Source organism: Cetorhinus maximus, chromosome 11 (genome assembly GCF_964194155.1).
Source record: "Cetorhinus maximus chromosome 11, sCetMax3.hap1.1, whole genome shotgun sequence".
NCBI classification, from domain to species: Eukaryota; Metazoa; Chordata; class Chondrichthyes; order Lamniformes; family Cetorhinidae; genus Cetorhinus; species Cetorhinus maximus.
Window position 1 is genome coordinate 69,932,081 of NC_135889.1, and position 24,626 is coordinate 69,956,706.

The 24,626-nt window shown below is 44.3% G+C and overlaps 1 protein-coding gene across 3 annotated transcripts in view; it reads left to right on the plus strand.

Moving 5' to 3' along the window:
• Positions 1-24,626, plus strand: part of LOC144686675 (G protein-activated inward rectifier potassium channel 1) — a 262,264-nt gene that overhangs the window by 59,040 nt on the left and 178,598 nt on the right. Inside the window, exon 3 of one of the 3 annotated variants that reach the window (XM_078552195.1) lies at positions 15,562-15,656. The exons of the other annotated variants lie outside the window; for them this stretch is intronic. Within the exon in view, the coding sequence (XP_078408321.1) occupies positions 15,562-15,641 (80 nt within the window). The 3' untranslated portion in view covers positions 15,642-15,656. The remainder of the gene's footprint in view (positions 1-15,561; positions 15,657-24,626) is intronic. 3 annotated transcript variants of the gene reach the window in all.

The following is a 24,626-nucleotide window of genomic DNA, read 5'->3' on the forward strand; positions in this document are numbered from 1 at the left end:
GTGCCATCTTTTAGATGAGACATTAAATTGAGACCCCATCTGCATGCTTGGGTGGATGTAAATGAACTGTGGCACTATTTCAAAGAAGAGTAGGGGAGTTATCCCCTGGTGCCCTGGCCATCACAAAAACAGATTATCTGGTCATCATCACATTGGGGTTTGTTGTGTGTACATTAGTTGCCACATTCCTACATTACAACAGTGACTACAATTCGGGAGTACTCCATTAGTTGTAAAGCACTTTGATATATTCAATAGCTAGGAAAAGTGCTTTATAAATAAAAGTCTTCCATTCTTTCTTCTGAGGCCTGTTGCTCTGTTATATTGAAGAAACTCACCCTCTGTAGACCTTTTGCTAGGAGTATCGCCTCATTCAAACAATCAGATTGGCCTGCAGGTGCCGAGGGCGGGACTTTCTCTCCAGTGAGGGGCCGAGGTCCCACTTTGCCCTTGTTTAGCCTGCCTACAGCATGTTATGGTTGTCTGCACCATCCCCCCACCTTCCCCTGTAACATTCAGCCCCAGGTCCGGAGTCACCCGATCTCTCCCTAGTTTGTGCTCCATATTGCCGATACGTAGGGCATCCTCCTCCGGTGCAGTCCAGGTGCCTTTGGCTATGGGTCTGCTCAGATTTTCTGCCTTTCCCAGGACTTGTACACTCTCCTTTCCTGCAATGAGAGAAAGGAAGAGAGTTGTTATTGTGAGAAATGGAGCATGTGGAGAGGAGGCATAGGCAATATTTGTGTAGGATGACAGTGAAGGTGTGAGATGGCACAAAGGTCAGAGTGTGAATGTTGGCTGTTCAGATGGGAATGTGTGGAGGTGCCTGGAGAGAGAGGGATGAGTGGAGCTGCAAGGTGTGTTGTGCAGGAGATTGCTGTGAAAGTAAGAGTGCGAGACTTGGCACCTGAAAGTGATATGCTACTTACTTGCTGACCTGAGGTCCTTGAACCTCTTGGTCCACTGACTCCAGGTTTGAGGGACCACAATCCTGCTGTGCATTACCTTGGCCACATCCATGCCAGCTTGATTGGAGGGGCTGGCCTCCTTTTGACGTCCTTGGCAAACATCATCTTACTTCAGTCCTTCAGATTCGACAGCAGGCCTGCCATGTAGGAGTGCAAGACCTGGGGCAGCCTTCCCAGGTCACTTGTACATCCCTGTGGTTGCTGGGGCAATTGACACCTCCTCTCTATCACCCCAGCACGGCCTGCTGGGATGCAACAGCCACGGCCATGCCATATGGAGGGTTTCCCCCTCAAGATGGATGGCCTGACAGCTGTGGCCATGAGGGATTTTTAACATTTATATTCCTGTAGTGAGTGCCTCCATTTTGAGGAGCTCTTGCAGTTTTTCTCCAGCCTGCTTTAGCAACACCCAGCTCTCCCGGTGGTGCTGCCGCCTGGACTCTGATTGGGCCTCCCACTTTGCTGGTCTGCTTGCTGTTCTTAATTGGATAGGCTCCTGGAGGATTCTTAATTCGCCACCTCCGGGAATATCGTATGAGACTTCCCGCTGCAGCCCAGGTCCTGATGGTCATGACAAAATCCAGCCCGACAAGTCTAACTTAAACCTGATTGGTTAAAGAACCTTGCTGTTGCTCATCTTGTTCACAGAAGCTACATGTTCCCAATGGAGGGCTTTCTGCTGGAAAAGAAACTGGATTAGGGGAAATCCCTGCTGACAAGCCCACAAAATAAATGTCTGTGGACAATTATCAGCAAGGTGAAGGGTGACAGATATTCCTTCACCACTGAGTAAATCTGCGTCAATATGATTATTATTTTGTATTATTGTGCAAAGTCAAGCTATGTTGAATGAATTAAGAGAGTACGATAATGGCTGTTACTTTTTATGTTCAGTGTTGTAAAATAAGGCCACTTAATGGTTAGTATGTGGCTTCACCTTACCCAGTGTTTCTGCAGTTTGCCTAGAAAGTTTAGAGAGGAACACGGTAGTGAAAAATAGAATATCTGGCTCAGATTACAAGGGGGTACTTTTGCTACATTACAGGTTTACACCATAATTTAAGTAGATATTCAGCTGTATGTTGTCACCTCCAGAATGTGAAAGGTAGAGGATCCCCTTATGGGAGCAAGTGTTGCCACTGAACCTGAGAAGGTATCTGTGGATACCCAAATTTTTTACAAGTTACTAGGGGGTGAAACCTTCCTAGATACATTACATTTCATAGTCTTGAGCAGCTAGACTAAAAATGTTCATTTAAAAAAAAACACAAACTGAAAATGTAAAAATAAATAGGGGAGCATTAGGCATGAAATGTGGAAAGTATGGGCAGAATCTTATGCACTTATAAAAGTTTCAGGCATCAGGACCATTTCTGGGTTCCAACCCTTCTTGGATCAGCAGCACACCGGCTGGGGAGATCTTCTGGGAGGTGGCTAATTAGAAGGTTGCCTTCACGTTCGCCACCCAATTAAAGATGGTGGGTGGATCGGGTAAGTGGAAGGGACAATGGGAGCGGCTACAGGAATATCCAGCTGGTAACTCGACTAGGAGACGTGAGCGCTGCTAAAGAAAAGAGAGACCTAAGGGATGCATCAAAATGGAGGCGCTCACGAAAGACCCCAAACTCCATTTATAAGAGCAAGGGACAAAACTGTGAGGGACATCGGAGTGGAGGGGGAGTCATCCAGTCAGCATTTTATGCAACTTTCCCAGTATCCCCCGCTCTCCCATCTCCAGATCTGCCACTGTGGGGCTGGGAAGATTCTGCCCTATGTAAACAGTTTGTGTGCCTTAAACTCTGCCCTACATAGTGGTGATGATTGAAAGTGACGATGTGGAACAGGACATGCTATGAACTTGCACTAGTAGCGATTGCCTCTGTTCCTTTCAGAATGGCCTCCTTGTTATCCTGCAGCTTAACACGGAGTGTGGTGCCAAATATTGAGGTGCCAGAGCTCCATCATTTCTAAATCTACTATGACGTTGTTTTCTAATGTATTAATCATTTGAGTCCCAAAAAGTCAGTAAAACTATGCTTTTTAAGTGAAAAATATTAGTGCCCCCATTGCCACCAAGCCCTTTCTCATCCCTCGCTCCAACAACCTCCCCCCCCACCCTCCCAAATCCCCACCCTCTCCCCCAACCTCCTCCCCACCCTCCCCACAACAAGACCCTCCACCTCCCACCCAAACCACCCTCCCCACTCCCTAAACCCCCAACGCCCCCCAGCATCCCCAGCAGCAGCGCAGCAACGAGTGAAATTGACCAAACAGACTGGCTTCAAAAAACCAAAACCCTCAGCCTGAAAGTTCCGATGTTTTTTAAGCCGGTCTGTCAGCTCCTCAGCTCTGGCTCCTCAGCGTGGATGACGAGAACTCCGTTTAAAACAGACTTGTCCAAGCTTTTCGCTTGTGTGGGAAATGTTCCATTTCTTTCTCCCTCATGGGGTCGAGGAGCAAATTTTGGAAAGATAAGGTTTGGCACAACTTTAAACTGAGTTTTAAAAAAAAGTTGAGATATTAAAAGAAACAACTGCTGAGCAAAAATAAAGCAATATCATAGCGATAAGTTGTTAAGTTAAAAAAGAGTAATTAATAAAAATGACCAGAGTGTGAGAGGATCAGAGTGTGTGTGTGCTAGGCTCACTCCCAGTGTTGATATGTGGTGGTGAGGGTAAGTGAGAAACCTGATACTGGGGATAAGGAAGACACACAATCACACTCTCATTCTCTGTCTCACCCGCACGCACAGTCACTCACTCTCACTCCCGCGCGTGCACACAGTCACTCGCTCACACTCTCACTCCCGCGCACACACAGTCACTCGCTCACGCTCTCACACCCGCGCGCACACAGTCACTGGCTCACACTCTCACTGGCTCACACTCTCACTCCCATGCACACACAGTCATTCACTCTCGCTCCAGTGCACACACAGTCACTCACTCACACACTCACTGCCACGCATGCACAGTCACTCGTTCTCACTCCCGCACGCACAGTCACTCGCTCACACTCTCACTCCCGCGCGCACAGTCACTCGCTCACACTCTCACTCCCGCGCACACACAGTCACTCACTCTCACTCTCACTCCCGCGCACACACAGTCACTCACTCCCACTCCAGTGCACACACAGTCACTCACTCACACATTCACTGCCACGCATGCACAGTCATGTTCACACTCTCACTCCCGCGCGCACAGTCACTCGCTCACTCACTCCCGCGCGCACACAGTCACTCACTCCCACTCCAGTGCACACACAGTCACTCACTCACACACTCACTGCCACGCATGCACAGTCACTCGTTCACACTCTCACTCCCGCACGCACAGTCACTCGCTCACTCACTCACTCCTGCGCGCACACAGTCACTGGCTCACACTCTCACTCCCGCGCGCACAGTCACTCGCTCACACTCTCACTCCCGCGCACACACAGTCACTTACTCCTACTCCAGTGCACACACAGTCACTCACTCACACATTCACTGCCACGCATGCACAGTCATGTTCACACTCTCACTCCCGCGCGCACAGTCACTCGCTCACTCACTCACTCCCGCGCGCACACAGTCACTCACTCACACTCTCACTCCTGCGCGCGCACAGTCACTCGCTCACACTCTCACTCCCACGCGCACACAGTCACTCGCTCTCACACTCACTCTCGCGCGCACACAGTCACTCGCTCACACTCTCACTCCCGCATACACACAGGGCATGATTTTTGGGTCAGCGTGCTGGCGCGATTGGTGGGCCTGGGAGCAGCTGGAGAACGAACTGCTGCCCGTGATCGGCCACCTACCACGATTTCACGCTGTCTGGCCAATTAACGGCCAGCCAGTGTGAAGCGCGCACAGAAATGCTGAGACCTGCCGGGATAGGGGCAGGAGGAGTATGAGCGCTGAAGTCAGGGCGCGGGGGAATGTGGAATGAAAGCTCCCTGAAGGCAGGGAGTTGACAAAATTAAATGCAATAAAAACAGATTTTAAAATCTGGAAAAAAATGCCCATGCATCAGAATCACTTACCTGAACATATACAAGCTGAGAATTCTGCCCATACATTTTTATTTTTAAAATTTAATAACAGAAACCTCATCCCGTCCGTGCAAAGTCGCCTGTCCAACTCTCTCTCAGTCCCACACACACACACACACTCACTCTCTCAGTCCCACACACACGTACACACTCACTCTCTCAGTCCCACACACACATACACACTCACTCTCTCAGTCCCACACACACATACACACTCACTCTCTCAGTCCCACACACACATACACACTCACTCTCTCAGTCCCACACACACATACACACTTACTCTCTCAGTCCCACACACATACACACTCACTCTCTCAGTCCCCCAAACACATACACACACACTCTCTGTCCCACACACATACACACTCACTCTCTCAGTCCCACACACACATACACACTCACTCTCTCAGTCCCACACACACATACACACTCACTCTCTCAGTCCCACACACACATACACACTCACTCTCTCACTCCTACACACACATACACACTCACTCTCTCAGTCCCACACACATACACACTCACTCTCTCAGTTCCACACACACATACACACTCACTCTCTCAGTCCCCCACACACATACACACTCACTCTCTCAGTCCCACACACATACACACTCACTCTCTCAGTTCCACACACACATACACACTCACTCTCTCAGTCCCACACACACATACACACTCTCTCTCTCAGTCCCACACACACATACACACTCTCTCTCTCAGTCCCACACACACGTACACATTCACTCTCAGTCCCACACACATACACACTCACTCTCTCAGTCCCAGACACACATACACACTCACTCTCTCAGTCCCACACACACATACACATTCACTCTCAGTCCCACACACATACACACTCACTCTCTCAGTCCCACACACGTACACACTCACTCTCTCGGTCCCACACACATACACACTCACTCTCTCAGTCCCACACACACATACACATTCACTCTCAGTCCCACACACATACACACTCACTCTCTCAGTCCCACACACACATACACACTCACTCTCTCAGTCCCACACACACATACACACTCACTCTCTCAGTCCCACACACACATACACACTCACTCTCTCAGTCCCACACACACATACACATTCACTCTCAGTCCCACACACATACACACTCACTCTCTCAGTCCCACACACACATACACACTCACTCTCTCAGTCCCACACACTCACTCACTTCCTCACTCCCACACACCACTCACCCACACATTCTCACTGACTCACTCTCACTCCCCTACACACACACATGCACTCACTCTCTCACTCCCACACACACACACACACACACACACACACACTCCCCCTCTCTCACACACACACACATTTACTCTCTCCCCCCTCACACATACACTCACTCTCTCCCTGCCCACACACACACGCACACTCACTCTTTCATCTTACACACACACACACACACTCTCTCTCTCACTCCCGCACACTCTCTCACTCCCGCACTCACATGCTCATTCCCTAACTCCCACACACAGGCTCTCATGCTTTCTCTCACTCCCACACACACTCACTCCAACTCTCTCACTCCCACACTCACTCTCTCACACACACACACACACACACTTCTGGTGTTAATTGCTGTGCAAACCAAATCCCAGAGGGAAATTTGGGCCAGGATTTTTCCTATGGTGGGCGGGCTGGGTGGGGGAGGGCGGGGGCAGGTGCAGACCTGATCACCGCCCGCGATTGGCTCCGTGCTGCCATTTTACACGGTCGGTAGTGCTCAGCGCTACCTGTGCGGGCGTGGGAGGAGGGAGAGTCAGGGCCAGCGCTCTTTGGCGCATGTGTGCAAAATAGTGCAACAACCTCCCTGAGGCATGGAGCTGCCTCAAGGAGATTGAATGGATATTAAAAGGATTGAATAAATGATTTAAAAATTTATTTAAACATGTCCCCTCATGTGACTGTGTCACATGAGTTGGGATATATTTTTAAATGTATGAAAATTTATTTATTTAATAAAAGCTTCAGGAAACCTCATTCCGCCCGTGGATGAGGTTTCTGAAAAATGTGAAGGCCGCTTGGGCTTTTCGCCTGCCCACCAACCTTAAGTTTGAACGGGCAGCGTTCATAAATGCTTTAATTAATTTCTTAATGGCCTTAATAGGCCATTTACATGACCCCCCAACGTCATCCCGCCCCATTTAAATATTCGGGAAGGCGGGCGGACAGCGAAATCAGCTGTCCACCCGCCGACCTGTCAATGGCTAACTGAGGCCATTGACAGGGTAGTTAACCCAATTAAAGGCCCTGCCAGTCCAACCTTAAGGCTGGTGGGCAGGCCAGGAGCCCCAGGGGGCTTCTGAAAAAACATGAAACCTCATCCACTGGTGGGATGAGGTTTCATATCTGTTTTTAAAAAGTTTAATAAAGTTTTAGTCATATTTATTAACATCTCCCATCTCGTGTGACATTGTCACATGAGGGGGACATTTTAATAATTTTTTTATTTTTCTATTTTTGATGTTTATGAAGCTTTCACCGATCTCCCTGAGGCAGCACTTAGTTTCAGGGAGATGTGAGCTCTTTCGCGTGCATGCGTGAAAGAGCGCACTTTGACAGCTGGGGAATCCTTCCCCCCCGCACAGGAAGTACATAGCGCTTCCTGTCGGGCAGCCCACTGGGTGGGACTTAATTGGCCTGCCCACTCAAAATGGCGGTGGGGCCCGCTTCAGCGGCAGCAATTGGCTGCCCGCCCGCCGCCGAGCCAGTCGGGCCCGCCCGCCCATCAAGGGCAAAATTCTGCCCTATAGGTGAGGTTGCAGTACTTGTACTTTATTAGTTTCTAGCTTTGGCACGTACTATGCAAATATCTCTGACTGCATGGTTAGAATGTCTTCACAGCTTTTAACTCTTCAATGGCCACTTCCACAATTCAGGGGTCTAATGGTTCTGCTTTGGGCATATTGACAAATCTATTTTCATGTGTTAGATGATCAATTGAGAGTTTATTTTCCAGATTTTCCTGACATATAAATTAATCCCCATGATGAAGAAACAGCATTGAGTTCAGATCGGTGTCTAAGGAAAATATTCCAAAGTTGCATGGATCATGCATGCCAACCATTATATTTTTAAGCTGGCATTAGTCCATTTCTCAGTCTTTCAGTATTTTGCAAAAATACTCAACTTTTTTGTTGCCACTGGCGTTTCCAACTAATCATTGTTTTTGAAAGTGCAACTAGAGCCTATTAGAACCAGATTGGGCTGTAAGGCAAATTTGAAGCAATTAAAGATCACTTCTCAGGTTTGGGTGCACAAACTTGAAACAGAAAATTTTACAATGAACTCTTGGCTTCTGAGAGTCACAGTTACTGTTATTTAGTGTTTGTCCCAAAGAAGTTGTAACAGCTGCTATTGTCTTAGGTGAAGTTATTTTGAATATTCTGCAGCTGTTTTTTTTGAGCTAATGTGATGTTCCCTGGTGTGCATATATTATTTTGCTTTATTTGATAATTTGGACACTATACTTGTGCAATTGCATTGCAGACACAGACCCTGCTCTGTCTCCCATGAGAGACTCCAGGAATCTCAGGGCAGCATAAAAGAGGTGGAAATTTAGCAGATTCTACTGTCATCTGTCTAAGGTTAAGAAACAGCACAGATCAAGGATTGAACCTGGAACCACACTGATCCATATAGCTCATTTATTCACTTGAGAAGCTTACTGTGTCACCAGGGGAGCACTTATTCCAGCACTACTGAAACCAGAAAGGACTTTAGGAAATTCCACAATTGCTGTGCACTTTTTCTACTGATTGGCATACATCTGTTTCATAAACAGATACAGAATACTAGAATGCTTTCTGGGTTGAAGCTGCTATTAGTCACATTATCGAACACATATCCATATCCTGATGAAAAATTGTTTTGACCAAACCATTATCTTAGCTCATGTTGAATTAATAGAAGTGCCAATAGTAATGTTAGATGCTGGTCGGCAATCAATTGTTTAATGCAAAGTAATACTGACATTCCCCAGTCTATCTGTCATTTGATAATGAAAATAATCTAGAAAGCCTAAGTGTTAATTTTTTGCTGTTAAATGGAAAAGAAAGACTTTAATTCATGCAGCACTGTTACAACCAGGTGATGAAGGGTCGAATGGCTCCCTTCTTTTCCCTCTGCTCGTTTGACTGTAACAGGTTTTTTGTATATAAAGGTTACACTTGTCCACTCAGTGCGCACTGAACTGTTGACAGACTGTGATCACAAAAGAACCAATCGGACAGGTTTTTTTGAGTTTAACAAAGAAAGAGGTTAGATTATTTATATGTAAAACCAATCTAAGTAAAATAATAAAATATGCTCTGACTTCCTCACACATACGTACACACACATTCAAAGTCTACAGACACAAATACAGATTATAGAGCGGGGGAAGATAGATTGGCCAAATTAGAGTCTGTAAGAAATGAAACAAGTTTCAGTTTGCAGTTTGGAGTCTCTACTGGCTGTAGGCAGCATCTGGAGGTCTCGCTTTCAGCGGCAAGGCAGTTAATGACAGGGCCCTCAACCGTGTCCATCCCATCTCCCGCGCATCCACCCTCACACCTTCCTCTCCCTCCCAGAAACATGATAGGGTCCCCCTTGTCCTCACTTATCACCCCACCAGCCTCCGCATTCAAAGGATCATCCTCCGCCAATTCTGCCAACTCCAGCATGATGCCACCACCAAACACATCTTCCCTTTACCCCCCCTGGCGGCATTCCGCAGGGATCGTTCCCTCCGGGACACCCTGGTCCACTCCTCCATCACCCCCTACACCTCAACCCCCTCCCACGGCACCTTCCCATGCAACCACAGAAGGTGTAACACCTGCCCCTTTACTTCCCCTCTCCTCACCGTCCAAGGGCCCAAACACTCCTTTCAAGTGAAACAGCATTTCACTTGCACTTCCCTCAATTTAGTCTACTGTATTCGTTGCTCCCAATGTGGTTTCCTCTACATTGGAGAGACCAAACGCAGACTGGGTGACGGCTTTGCAGAACACTTTCGGTCTGTCCGCAAGCATTACTCAGACCTCCCTGTCGCTTGCCATTTCAACACTCCACCCTGCTCTCATGCCCACATGTCCGTCCTTGGCCTGCTGCAATGTTCCAGTGAAGCTCAATGCAAACTGGAGGAACAGCACCTCATCTTCCGACTAGGCACTTTCCAGCCTTCCGGACTGAATATTGAGTTCAACAATTTTAGATCATGAACTCTCTCCTCCATCCCCACCCCCTTTCCGATTTTTTTTTCCCAATAATTTATATAGATTTTTCTTTTCCCACCTATTTCCATTATTTTTAAATGTATTTCCATCCATTGTTTTATCTCTACCTTTTAGCCTTTTTCGATTCCTTCACCCCACCCCACCCCCACTAGGGCCATCTGTACCTTGCTCATCCTGCTTTCCACCCTTAATTAGCACATTCCTTAGATAATATCACCACCTTCAACACCTCTTTGTCCTTTTGTCTGTGACATCTTTTGGCCATCTCCACCTATCACTGGCCCTCTATCCAGTTCTACTTGTCCCACCCCCCCTTAAACGAGCTTATATTTCACCTCTTTTCTATTTTTACTTAGTTCTGTTAAAGAGTCATACGGACTCGAAATGTTAACTGCGTTCCTCTCCGCAGATGCTGCCAGACCTGCTGAGTTTTTCCAGGTATTTTTATTTTTGTTTTGGATTTCCAGCATCCGCAGTTTTTTGCTTTTATTTTAGCAAAGCAGTTAAAGCTGTAGCTGGGTTTTCTTTCCTTTTAGAAATGCAGCTGAGGAATTGAATTCTTTCTTGTTACAACCGATGAGGATATGTGCCAGGACTTGCTCTTTCTTTCCCAGTCTTTGATTTACCCAACAGGTTTTTAAAACAAATTTATAAGGATAAAGGTGTTAATTCGGTGTTTGTACTTAACCATTTATGTGCTATTGCAAATAACTCAGTCCGACAGGCATTCTTGAGTTTAAACACAAAGGGGTTAGCTTTTATTGAGCTAAAAACCCACCCAAGTAAGACCATAAGACGATAAGACATAGGAGCAGAAGTAGCCCATTCGGACCATCGAGTCTGCTTGCCATTCAATGAGATCATGGCTGATCTAATAATCCTCAACTCCACTTTCCTGCCTTTTCCCTATTACCCTTTATTCCCTTACTGATTAAACATCTGTCTATCTCAGCCTTGAATATACTTAAAGACCCAGCCTCTACAGCCCTCTGTGGTAAAGAATTCCACAGATTAACAGCCCTCTGAGAGAAGAAATTCTGCCTCATCCCCGTCTTAAATGGGTGGCCCCTTACTCTGACATTATGCCTTCTGGTCCTAGACTCACCCATAAGGGGAAACAGCCTCTCAGCATCTACCCTGTCAGGCCCCCTAAGAATCTTATATGTTTCACTAAGGTCACCTCTCATCCTTCTAAACTCCAATGAGTACAGGCCCAGCCTACTCAACCTCTCCTCATAAGAAAATCCCTCCATCTCCAGGATCAACCTAGTGAACCTTCTGTGGACTGCCTCCAATGTCAGTATATCTTTCCTTAGATAAGGGGACCAAAACTGTTCACAGTATTCTAGGTGTGGTCTAATTAGTGCCTTGTATAGTTTGAGCAAGACTTGCCTATTTTTGAAAATACCATTACCTTTGAAATAAAGGCCAACATTCCATTTGCCTTATCTATTACCTGCTGAACTTGTATGCTAGCTTTTTGGGATTCATGCACAAGGCCCCCTAAATCCCCCTGTGCTGCAGCTTTCTTCAGTCTTTCTCCATTTACATAATAGTCAGCTCCTTTAGTCTTCCTGCTAAAGTGCATAACCTCGCATTTTCCCTGTCTATATGCCTCTGTAGACTCTTTGTGTCATCCTCACCACTTGCCTTCCCACCTATTTTTGTGTCATCTGCAAACTTGGTGATAGTACATTGTTCTTGGTAGTTTCTATAGTCAGAAAGTCTAGTGGTCCATTGTCTTACGGTCTTATTTATGGGGAAAAGGCAGGAAAGTGGAGTTGAGGATTATCAGATCAGACATGATCTCATTGAATGGCAGAGCAGACTTGATGGGCCGAATGGCCTACTTCTGCTCCTCTATCTTGTGTTTTGTCGAGAGTGTAGACAATGGCAGGTGTGAACTTAGGGGCCTGAAGCTATGTTTCCTGGCAAATACATGTTCAGAAGTTTCCAGACTTGGACAATTTGTAGGTCAGGTAACTTTTACAGTCATTTTAAAATCAGTGCCTTTGCTTGGCAAAAACCCTTTTAAAGCAGTTCAATATATATCTGACCAGCCAATGGAATTAAAGATTAATAGTCCACATTGAACACAACACATCATCATGGCATTCTTTAAAAAGAATCTGCCTACTGCAGAATAGAGACAAAAGTCAAATTAATAAGCTTGTTAGTTGGTTTGAGAGAGAGCGAGGGGCCTGGAGCATCACTTAGCTCAGCCGCTGCTCCAGTTCTTCTGAGAGACCCATGTACTTAAATCACAGAAAAACTCTGGCCTGGTCATGCAACCTCTCCCCAACTGCCAGTAACTCCAATGTAATTATATATATGTAATTATATATTCTGAGCATAACTCGATCAGCTCGTCTGAAAAATCAAGGTCTTTTCGTCCATTTCCACAAACCATGGGTCCACTGATTCTGCTTTGGGCATATTGACAAATCCCATTTCTCGGGTGGTTGTGGGTTGTAACCTACTTTTAAATCCCTGTAAGCTTTCTGGCTTCACCTCCTGCACCTCATCTTCAGTGGGTTTGAAAACTATAATGCTGGGTGTGGTGAGTTTTGAATTTTGAACTTTCCCATTTGATTCACCCATGGCTAATTCCACACGGATTTCACTGGTATGTCCCTTGTGGCTTTCATAAGTGGTTTTTGTTTTTTACCTTCCCTTCTCCTTTTGCCTTGGGAAAGTATCTTCCCCTAAGCTGTCCCATGTCCTTTGGGACAATACTGTCCTCAGGTAGCTGTCCAGCTCCTGCTACACTGCCCAGTGGTTCTTCGATTAGGTGAAGTATCTCCCTCACTTTCTGTTTGTCTGCTCGGGGACTTCCCTGGTCCCTGTTTAAATCTGGGAAAAAGGTCTCTGCCAGTCATACTGCAGGTTCATTCCCTTCAACCCTTGCTGTTCCCTGTTTTGCATTTTTGCTTTTCCCTGGCCCTGTCTGGCAGCTCTACCCTGGCCTTTTAAAATATTTCAGGATTTAACCTGGCCCCTTTTAGCTCTGTGGCTATTCTTTAGTTTCTTCAACCTTACATGCTCTATCGACTCCTGTGGGAACTTTGAATCTCCCTCAACCCACTGCACTTGTACAGAAGTTTGTTGTTTCCCCCCCCAGTCTTTCCAATCTCCCTGGACTGCCCAACCTGCCAAGTCATTTCTTAAAAAAAAAGGCCACCATTGAAAGGGCAAGCTTGGGATCACATCCACCTTTACTAGCCCTGTAACTGGCCTGCTTTGCAGGTAAATTTTCACTCAAGGCACCTCTACACATTCCCTTAACCAGCACACTGGTATTCACTTGGCTCTCGGGCAGAGAACGGCTAATTCCTGCCACTAGCAGAATCCGCAAACAGCCAATATTTCAGAGAATGCTGATCTCCTTCTCTAGCTCTTTTGAAAAACTAGGGGCCATTTCTCTCTTAAATACAATTTTTAAAAAATTATTCATTCACAGGATGTGGGCTATATTTATTGCCCATCCCTGGTTTCCCTTGAGAAGCTGGTGGTGAGTATCCTTCTTGAACTGCTGCAGTCCACACGGTATAGGTACACCCACAATGCTGTTAGGAAGGGAGTTCCAGGATGGGTTTTTACAACAATCAACAGTGGTTTCATGGTCACCATTAGACTTTTCATTCCAGATTTTTAAAAAATTAAATGAATCTACCATGGCGACATTCAAACCCGGGTCCCTGGAGCATCAGGCTGGATCTCTGGATTACTAGTCCAGCAACAATACCGCTACACCATCACCTCCCCTTGTAGGTATTCTGGCCTTCAGTCACATTTGAACAAAGGCTCATGACTTTCATGGCCACGGACACTGTCTTGACTGTAGTGCCTCCTGTGGGTCTTTTTACATGCCAGAAGTTCTCTATCAGGTGGCCTGGCTTACGACACAGAAAACATGGAGCTATTTCCTAACTGTTTTCCACCTTGTTTCCTTCTTTCAAAAGTTGGGGATTGATCTGAATTTCGTTCATTACTCTCCTTTTCTCTCGAGCCTGCCTCGGTTTCATTTACCTCTATCCTATCTCTCCCTACTCTGTAAGAATGACCAGACCCCAATTTACTTTGACTTGTGGGTCTGTGGGTTAACTCATAGTCATCTGTTATGAGGGCTGCCTGTCTGGCTCTTAAAGCTTTTTGTTCCTCCACATTGGTTTAAAGGAAAGAGGAAATAAATTGTTAAACCCCTGGAGGAGAATTACATCTCTGAAGCTTTCGTAAGTGGACTCTACTCAAATGCCCACACCCATTGGTCAAAAGCAAGTTGCTTAACCCTTTCAAACTCGGTGTAAGTTTCTTCGGACTGTTGTTGGAGAGTTCGGACTCTTTGACTGTACCCTTCAGATACCAGCTTATATGCACTTAGGATAGCAATTTTGGTCACTTCATAATTTGATGACCTCTCGTTGGACAATAGGGAATAAACCTCGTGGGTGTTTTATGCTAATTTGCTTTGCATTAGCATGGTCCAGCGGTCCGCTGGCCACTTCAGCTGTTTTGCAAGCTTCTCAAATGAGATGAAAAATGCTTCCACCTCCCACTCATCAAACCTTGGGATCAGCTGGGAGAACTTTCAGAGCTCACCGCTCAGTCCTGAGCTAGGGGCAGTTCCCTCACGAGTGGTGTCTTTGCTGGGTACAGTGGGTCTTTACCTACTCAGCTTGATCTGCCTTAATTGGAATTCTCCCTTCTCCCTCTGTTCTTATCTCTCTGTCTTTCTCTTTCTTCTTTCTCTCTTTCTCCATAAGGTTGGAATGTGGAATATATAGTAATGTAAAACAGTGTTGGCCATCCTGATGTAGTTTGACATCAACCTTAGTTGGTTTCAAAAAAATCTATCTTTTTAAAAGTCCAATTCCTGTTTCCAGCTGATGAATTAAAAATTAATATTTGACATAAGCATAACTTTGTGATAGCACCTTTCACAACTACCAGATGCCTTTGCAGCCAATGAAGTACATTTGAAGTGTAATCACTGTTGTAATGTAGAAAATGTGACAGCCGATTTGCCACACAGCAAACTTCTACATACCGCAGTGATAATGACCAGATAATCAGTTTTTTTGTGATGTTGAGTGAGGGATAAATATTGGCCAGGACACGGGGGATAGCTCCCCTGCTCGGCCTTAAAATAGTGACATGGGATTGTTCAAATCTACCTGAGAGAGCAGATAGGGCCTAGGTTTACCACTTCATCTGAATGATGATGTCTCTGGCAATGTATTACTCCCTCAGTATTGCACTGGATTGTCAGCCTTGATTTTTGTACTCAGGTTGTGGAGAGGGACTTGGACTCAGAATCCTATCGGAGGCAAGAATACGATCAACTGAGCCACAGCTGACACTGAAATAGCACTAGAATAAGAAGGTATTTGTTTTTTAATACATGATCTCTTTAAAGCACCTTTAACTTTTTTCATCATGCCTACTTGCCTTTTAAAATCTTTCATTATTGCACATTATAAAATAATTTTCTAGGCATATATAAATGCAAATATATATGTCGTTGAAATTATGAAGCAATGAAATAATTCATCCAATTATGCTTCTAGAATTGTATTTGCTATGCATTTCGGTTTCAATAAATCATTTATTAATAGGTCCTCTTGTGCGTTCTTATAATGTACACAAACAATAGGAAATGTTAGAAAATTTTAAGTGGAATTATAAAATTTAAGCCTTCATTAAACACAGTCAAAACAGTAGCCATATCTTTTTAAATTTAATCTGGAAACAAACTTTTCCACGGGCTTAAACAAAAAAAATGTTTCACCTTTATTATTTTGGAACAGACGAATGTTTGGCTTTTATTTATACTGTATGTTTAACAACTGATGCTGGAGGTTGTTAATCGCTTTACATATCTCGACTCTACAATCATCAGCAATCTGTCACTCGATTCTGAAATCATCACGTGCGTTGCAAAAGCTGCAGCTCTTACGTCCAAGCTGAGTAGGAGACTGTGGAACAATAGTGTTGTAGGGTGGCTGAGTTGTATTATTAATGATAGAGTTGATCTGCAGACACTTCTTGGGTGGAAACTTTAAGTTTATTTATAATATACTCAGCAGCAACTACACGTGTGCTTTCAACTCCAACTGTATTGCTACACTGACTGCTGAGGTAGCTCGCGCTACTCTCCTATTGGTTACTACAGATCATGTGATTTTCCTGAACAAGTATTATTCTTAAAGGTGCATTACACACTAAATAAAACCATAAGTCCTACATTCCTCCCCCTTTAACTCAGCTATACATATATTTACAAGTACATATTTTTCAAGACAGCATCCTATTTACATTGGGTAAGGAATTTACAAGTTCAGTCTTTCAGGTGGTTTCCTGGTATGTGTGGAACGTCGCAGCTCCACAACTTCAGGTTCTTTGTCAGGAACCTCCTTTTCTGGATTTGCCTGAACATCAGGTGCTTCAGTGGGCACTTGCAGTTCTGTATCCTCAACTCTTACAGAAACATCAGATATGTCAGCCCTGAGTTGAGTATCCTCAAGAGGAAATGCAGACCTGGTCATGATCACTGGTGGAGCTCAATGATTTATCTCTCTCTTTCTTAAATGGTCCACATGTTTACGGATGATCCGGCCTTCCATCTCCATGTGGTAAGATAGAGGCCCAGTCACAGCACTTATTTCACCCCGTAACCACCTTGGTCCTTCCCAAAAGTTTTCACATATACCGGCGCTCCCTTTGGTGAATTTCCTCTCATGACAATGCCGGTCGTGTCCAGTTTTCTGGTTTCCCTGACTCCTTTTCATCTTCTCCTCTAAATTCGGCATTATAAAACTCAATCTCGTCCTGAGACGCCGTTTCAACAATAACTCCGCAGGTGTGACACCTATTGTTGTGTGAGGGGTAGCCCTGTAATGAAAAAGAAAGCATGCTACCTTGGTTGCCAAGGAATCACCGGTTAGCCTTTTCATGCTTGTCTTGAACGTTTGAACCACGCTTTCGGCCAGTCAGTTTGAGCAAGGATGGTACAGTGCAGTTTTCACATGAGTGATACCGTTGGGGCTGATAAAGCATTGAAACTCAGTACTCGTAAATGTCATGCTGTTATCGGAAACGACTACTTCTGGTAGTCCGTGAATGGCAAAACTCTGATGTAGTTTCTTAATTGTGGCAGCTGACGCCGGTGTCTTCACCTCATATACGTCTAACTATTTTGAATGAGCATCGACAATGAGCAGATATATTGTTCCCAGGAAAGGTCCAACATAATCAATATGTAACCGCATCCAGGGTCTACCTGGCCGCTCCCATGAGTGTAACGGAACTGTCACTGGCAATGTTCGCAGTGCTGGTATTGCACATAGAGCTTTACTAAACTGTCTATTTCGCCATCCATCCCTGGCCACCAAAGAGAGCTGCGTGTTATGGTCTTTATTCGGGAAACTCCTTGATGGGCACTGTGTAGTTCAGCTAAAAGTAGCTCCCTTCCCTTTGGAGGAACTATCATTCATGCTTCCCACAATAAGATGCCGTCCTGGCTGGTTATTGCATGCCTTCTGTTGAAGTACGGTTTCATTTTGTCAGGTACGGACTCCTATGACTAACCATGAGTACTTGTTCTCGTACTTGAGATCGGACTGGGTCCCGACTTATCCAGTCTCTGATCTGTCGAGCACATACTGGCGAGGAATCTAAGAAATTTAACAGTAAAACAAGTTCCTGTGGAACTGGGATGTGCTCATCATTTTCTTGTAAAGGCAAACGACTAAGGGCATCGGCGTTTGCGATTTGATTGCCAGGCCAATGTACGAAAGTGTATTCATATGCGGCCAGAATTAAAGCCCTATTATTATTTCTGTATCTTCTTTCTAAGTGCCTCCTTCTTTCTCGCGCAGACTTTACTATCGGCCTTTTTGACTTCACCGTGGGCCGGACTTCTCCCAAAATTTCACCATCTGTCTGCTTCTTGGAAAATTCTGCGACTTTTGCTTCCAAAGCCTCTTTGGCTCCATTTAGCTGATTCTTCAGCTCTTCCGTCTCTTTTTTGTATTTGTTTGCTGCCTACTGGAAAATTGAGCATTGTTGTGTTTTCTCTGCCAACTCATTCTTCAGTTTGTTCAGAGAAGTGCTGAATTCTTTCTGTTTCTCTTCATAATTTTTCAGAGGTACAAACTTGACCTGAGGGAATCTTGTAGTGAAGGTCTTTCAACAGGTTTTCTTTTGCCCTTCGAAGATTGCTCACCTCGTCTCGAACTCTGTCATCAAGCAGAGTCTCTTCGGGTTCCTGCTGCTGTGCTTCCAGGTTTTGGCTTAAGACACCCTGCAATTCTTCAGGCTGTTGAGTCCATACACACTCCTTTTTCAAAACAGGAATGTTTCCAGCTTCCTTTTGGAATCTCAGTGGCTAATTAAGGTTGATTTCCTCTAGTCAATTTTGCCCTAGAAGGCTTGATCCTCTGCCTTTCAATACCAGCACTGGTAGCTTTGCCGATTGACTTCCATAATGGACAGTTATTCTGCTTATGCCTTTTACTTGAATGTCTTCACCTGTATATGTTTTTAGCTTGACGGCTGTTTCTTCTAAACCTAATTGATGTCCACTATTATTTAACTATCTGAAGGTATGTTCCCCAATTATTGTAGTGAAAGCTCTCGTGTCTGCTTCCATTCTAACAGCTTTCCCAATTAATTTCACTGTGACAAAGATCGGTTCTATCTTTCCAGCTTTCAGATTAAACAATGAGTGAATGTCTGAATTTGTTGTTTCAGGCTCTTCTACATTGTAGATTTCATTGGGCTTCTTCTTTTGTTTACAAGCCAGCTTGAGTCTTTCCTTGCACTGTTTCATCAAATGTCCATTTCTGTGACAATAGTAGCATTCGTTTTTTTAAACTGCCAATCGCTAAAAGACTGCTTGTTTCCACTGCTATTAAAATTATTCTTCAATTTCGCTGCTAAGTTATTTTTCTTTATTTTCGGCTAGTGGGGGTTGTTTTCCACTTCTCGTCAGAGTCTCGCTTTCTCACGCCTCTTTTGGTTGAGGTTTCCCGCCCGATATGGAGGATGGCACCATATTGCTTGTGCATTTCCTACTGTGCTTTCTGTGGCCCGTGCTATCTCTAGCGCATCCTTGAAATCCAGATTCACTTTGAACAATAATGTTTTCTGAATAGAGTCTTCTTTCACACCACACACTAAACGATCTCTGAACATGTCTTTCAGAGTAGGACCGAACTCACAATGTTCTGTTAGCTGCTTCAGATTTGCCACGTAACATGCAATTGTCTCATCCGGGGCTCTATTTCGCGAATTAAACCTGAACCTCTGCATCGTGATTGAAGGCTTGGGTTGAAAGTGACCCTTCACAAGGTCCACCAATTCATCAAAATCTTTTGAACCTGGGGCATTGGGTGCCGTAAAACATCGAATCAAGCTGTAGGTTTTGTTCCCACAAGTACTCGAGGATCACTCGCCTCTTCTCTTCCCCCATAATCTCGTTTGCTTGAAAAAAGAATGTGAGGTGTTCTATGAATTGAGACCAATTGCCTGGCTGGTTCAAAAGGATCAATTCTCCCAAATTGTGGTATTTTGAGAGGGGATAACTTCTTCAATTCTAACAGAGCTTGCTACTTACAATCACTGGGCGAGGTACAGTGCCGACTCCTTTCTAACTTGATTTCTTCTGTTCAATTTTATCACAACCTCGTCGCCAGTTTGTTGTAGGGTGGCCGTGTTGTACTATTAATGATCGAGTTGATCTGCAGACACTTTTTGGGTGGAAATTTTTAAGCTTATTTATAATATACTCAGCAGCAACTACATGTGTGCTTTCAACTCCAACCCTATCACTACACTGACTCCAACTCTATCTGTACACTGGCTGCTGAGATAGCCCGCGCTACTATCCTATTGGTTACTACAGTTCATGTGATCTTCCTTAACAAATATTTTTCTTAAAGGTACATTACACACTAAATAAAACCATAATTACTATGAATAGCAACCTCACTGAGAGCACCAAACTGCAAGTCCTGCATCCTCAGTGCACTCTTCTATAATAGTGTGACCTGGACAACATATGCTAGGCAGGAGAAATGGCTGAACAGTTTCCACCTTTGCTATCTCAAAAGTATCTTCAGCATCTTGAGGCAGGACAAAGTTACCCACTCAGAGGTCCTGGAGCGTGCTAATTCCATCAGCATACACTCATTGTTAAGCCAACAAAGTCTGTGCTGGCTTGGCCACACTAATTGGATGGATGATGGCTGTATACTCAAAGACCAGTACGGTGAACTGGCCACTGGGCATGACCTGCTGGGCATTCATACCTCCATTACAAGGACACCTAGAAGCTAATGTAACCCCCCCCCCCCCCCGTTTAAGAAGGGAGTGAGGCAAAAGACGGGAAATTACAGGCCGATTAGCCTGACCTCGGTCGTTGGTAAGATTTTAGAGTCCATTATTAAGGATGAGATTTCAGAATACTTGGAAGTGCATGGTAAAATAGGGCAAAGTCAGCATGGTTTCATCGAGGGGAGGTCATGCCTGACAATTCTTTGAGGAGCTAACGAGCAGGTTAGACAAAGGAGAGCCAATGGATGTTATCTACTTGGACTTCCAGAAGGCCTTTGACAAGGTGCTGCACAGGAGGCTGTTCAGTAAGATAAGAGCCCATGGTGTTAGAGGCAAGGACAGAAGATTGGCTGTCTGGCAGGAGGCAGAGAGTGGGGATAAGGGGGTTCTTCTCAGGATGGCAGCCGGTGACTAGTGGAGTTCCGCAAGGGTCAGTGTTGGGACCACAACTTTTCACTTTATACATTAATGATCTAGATGAAGGAACTGAGGGCATTCTGGCTAAGTTTTCAGGTGATACAAAGATAGGTGGAGGGACAGGTAGTATTGAGGAGGCGGAGAGGCTGCAGAAGGATTTGGACAGGTTAGGAGAATGGGCAAAGAAGTGGCAGATGGAATAGAACGTGGGGAAGTGTGAGGTCATGCACTTTGGTATGAAGAATAGAGGCATAGACTATTTTCTAAACAGGGAGAGAATTCAGAAATCTGGAGTGCAAAGGGACTTGGGAGTCCTAGTCCAGGATTCTCTTAAGGTTAACTTGCAGGTTGAGTAGGTAGTTAGGAAGGCAAATGCAATGTTGGCATTTATTTCAAGAGGACTAGAATATAAAAGCAGGGATGTGCTGCTGAGGCTTTATAAGGCTCTGGTCAGACCACATTTAGAATATTGTGAGCAATTTTGGACCCCGTATCTCAGGAAGGATGTGCTGGCCCTGGAGAGGGTCCAGAGGATGTTCACGAGAATGATCCCAGGAATGAAGGGTTTAATATATGAGGAACGTTTGAGGACTCTGGGTCTATACTCGATAGAGTTTAGAAGGATGAGGGGGGATCTGATTGAAACTTACAGAATACTGAAAGGCCTGGATAGCGTGGACGTGGGGAAGATGTTTCCATTAGTAGGGGAGACTAGGACCCGAGGGCACAGCCTCAGAGTAAAGGGAAGACCTTTTAGAACAGAGATGAGGAGAAACTTCTTTAGCCAGAGAGTGTTGAATCTATGGAATTCATTGCCACAGAAGGCTGTGGAGGCCAGGTCATTGAGTGTATTTAAGACGGAGATAGATAGGTTCTTGATTGGTAAGGGGATCAAAGGTTACGGGGAGAAGGCGGGAGAATGGGGTTGAGAAACTTATCAACCATGATTGAATGGCGGAGCAGACTTGATGGGCCGAATGGCCTAATTTCTGTTCCTATGTCTTATGGCTTATGGTCTTATGGATATATTAAAATAGTGGACATTGACAATGGGAGACAATTGCCGATGGCTGTGACCTCTAGAGGCTAACTGTTTGGAGGGGCATTGGAAGAGGCGAGCAGAAATAGAAAGCTCAGCTGGCTGAGAGGAGGACTCGGAGAAAATAGAAACCAGTGAATCACACACCTTCTCAGCCCACGGTCATCCTCTTTTGCAAATGTGGCAGGGACTGCCATGCCAGAGTGTGGCTCCTGAAACACAGCAGGTGATGTTTAATACAAAGTTGACCATTATGGTGCAAACCGAGACGGAAGGCTGTCAACCAAGAATTTTCAACAAACATCTGAAGAATTTTTGTGTTCCTACATTTCTTTTTATACATTTAAGCATCAAAAATCTTTAATGATACACCCACCTTGCCCTCAGATTCTTTCTTCTTGTATCACATTTTAAAATGCTTTGTAAGTATTTTTAAAGGGAATTCCAGTGTTAAAACCTCAAAATTTAGCTGTACACCAATTTCTAATATGGATGTTATTATCTTAAATGTCAACGCTGCCCGTAACAACTATCTGTCCCACCATGAGGCAGTTATGTTTTATTTTCCTGAAAAATCAGTCAAAACTTTCTTCCAAAATCTAATGCCATTTTTCATTAACTAACATTTCGAAATATTGAAAATTTGGCTTTAAACAATATCATGATTAAACATATCTAATGAATTGTCATTTGTGTATTTTATTGCTTCAGTGAAGTTTTTACTAAATGTCTTAGCTCCTTCTGAATATTCTGGTGCTAAGTGAAGCAGTGTTCAGTTTCATCACAGATTTAATAACCCCCAAAACACCTTGAAACTCTGTTGAAAGAGTCTTGTTCAAAACATGCATTGAAATTTCAGTGACTGCCATTCAAAGCTACCATTGTCTTTAGAAGTTCTTCCTGGTGCAATTTCTTGGTCTATCACACTCTGTAGTCTGCATTTTCTGAGAAAGTTCCTGCAGTGTCAAGCAGATTCACATAGTGAACTCCTTCTATCTATCCGTTATCTCAACCATATGTAGAAGCAATCTTCACTGAGATACATGATTCTTAATTCTAGCTGTTTTGAAGTCTGGGTTCCTAACATCTGCATTTGTCAGCTGAGGGAGGTCATTTCTACTCCTTGATGAAGCAACAACACGCATTCTCTTGTACTATGCAATAACCAGGATGGTAGAAGGCAAAATACGTGGACCTTTGTCTCCTTCCGTCTAGCAATTACTGTGTTCCATGATTCTAAATTTTTTCAGGTAGCATTATGATAATTTATTAGGAATCATGTCCCTAACCAGTGACTCCAACCCTCTCTCTGGCAACTTTCTTGCTTCCTTCCGTATGCAACATTTGGTGTACATTAATTCTGTTGACTCCAATTAATTCTTCCTGAATATGGGAAAGCACATAGCCTGTGATCCCTATTTCATTCTATTGGCATAACTGAGGAGCTCAGTAAATAGTCATACAGCAGTAACTTGTATTTGTGTAGTATTTTTAAGGTAGTAAAACATCCCAGGACACTTCACACGGGTATAAGGAAATCAAACACTAAACCAATGAAAGGGATTTGGAGGGCTGACCAAATGTTTATGTAATGCAACATATTGCAGGAAACTGCCATTTTGCTATGTTGAATTTTGTGTGTGTGTTAGTAAAACGGTAGCACCAAAATAGGGTCATGCCATTCATCTGCAACCTTGCAATCTTAATTTGGAGGATGAAAAATTGCTTTTACAGTTCCCTAAATGTTGAATTCTCATCTCTGATTTGCTATATGTGTGAGGAGTCCATTGGAAACAAGATTCCTCCCCAGATGAAAAGAGGAACAACCCAAATGCTAATATGCACATCCCGAACATCCATTTATGTCCCCTGCTTCATTCAAAAACAATGTGCCTTAACAAGGTCCAGATTAATTTGAGGGAGAGAAATGTATTGGAAAAATAGGGCAGAAAAAAGTACTGATTAAATATAATAGTGAATAGGAGATCTTAATTACAGCAAATAGACTGCACTGTTGTATTTTTGGTAACTGTACTTACCCATGATGTCCTTGCTATTATTATTTGGATTATTTTCCTATTTATACATCCTTGCCAACTGTCATAGTTAAGTCCCATCATGATTCTTGTTGAGCCAGGAAGGGGGAATATTCTGAGCAATGGATTGTTTCTCAGTCACTCCACTTTTAACACTGCTGTTGATAAGCCAACAGGAAGTGCTGTTATGTGGTAGAAATGCATCCCGCCACTGTTATCCTAAACCCTGAGATTAAATATTTTATTTCTGTTAATAACTTATGTTCTGCCAGGGATTCATAGACCAGCAGATTTTGAACCCAAGCTGGTAGTGTGGTGCCTCATCATCTGCTGTTTTGTTCAGAAATGTATTTTTTAAAGTGTGAGTTTCACCTTTTTCCATGTTAAAAATCAAGTGGTTATCAAAGTGATTCCCTTGATCATATTTTTTTCATTATATTTAAAAGAATATATCGAGGGATATATCCAAAAAATAAAAATAAAAAGCAATCCAGTTGCTCGCCCATGGTGTATTAGGCAAATCTCA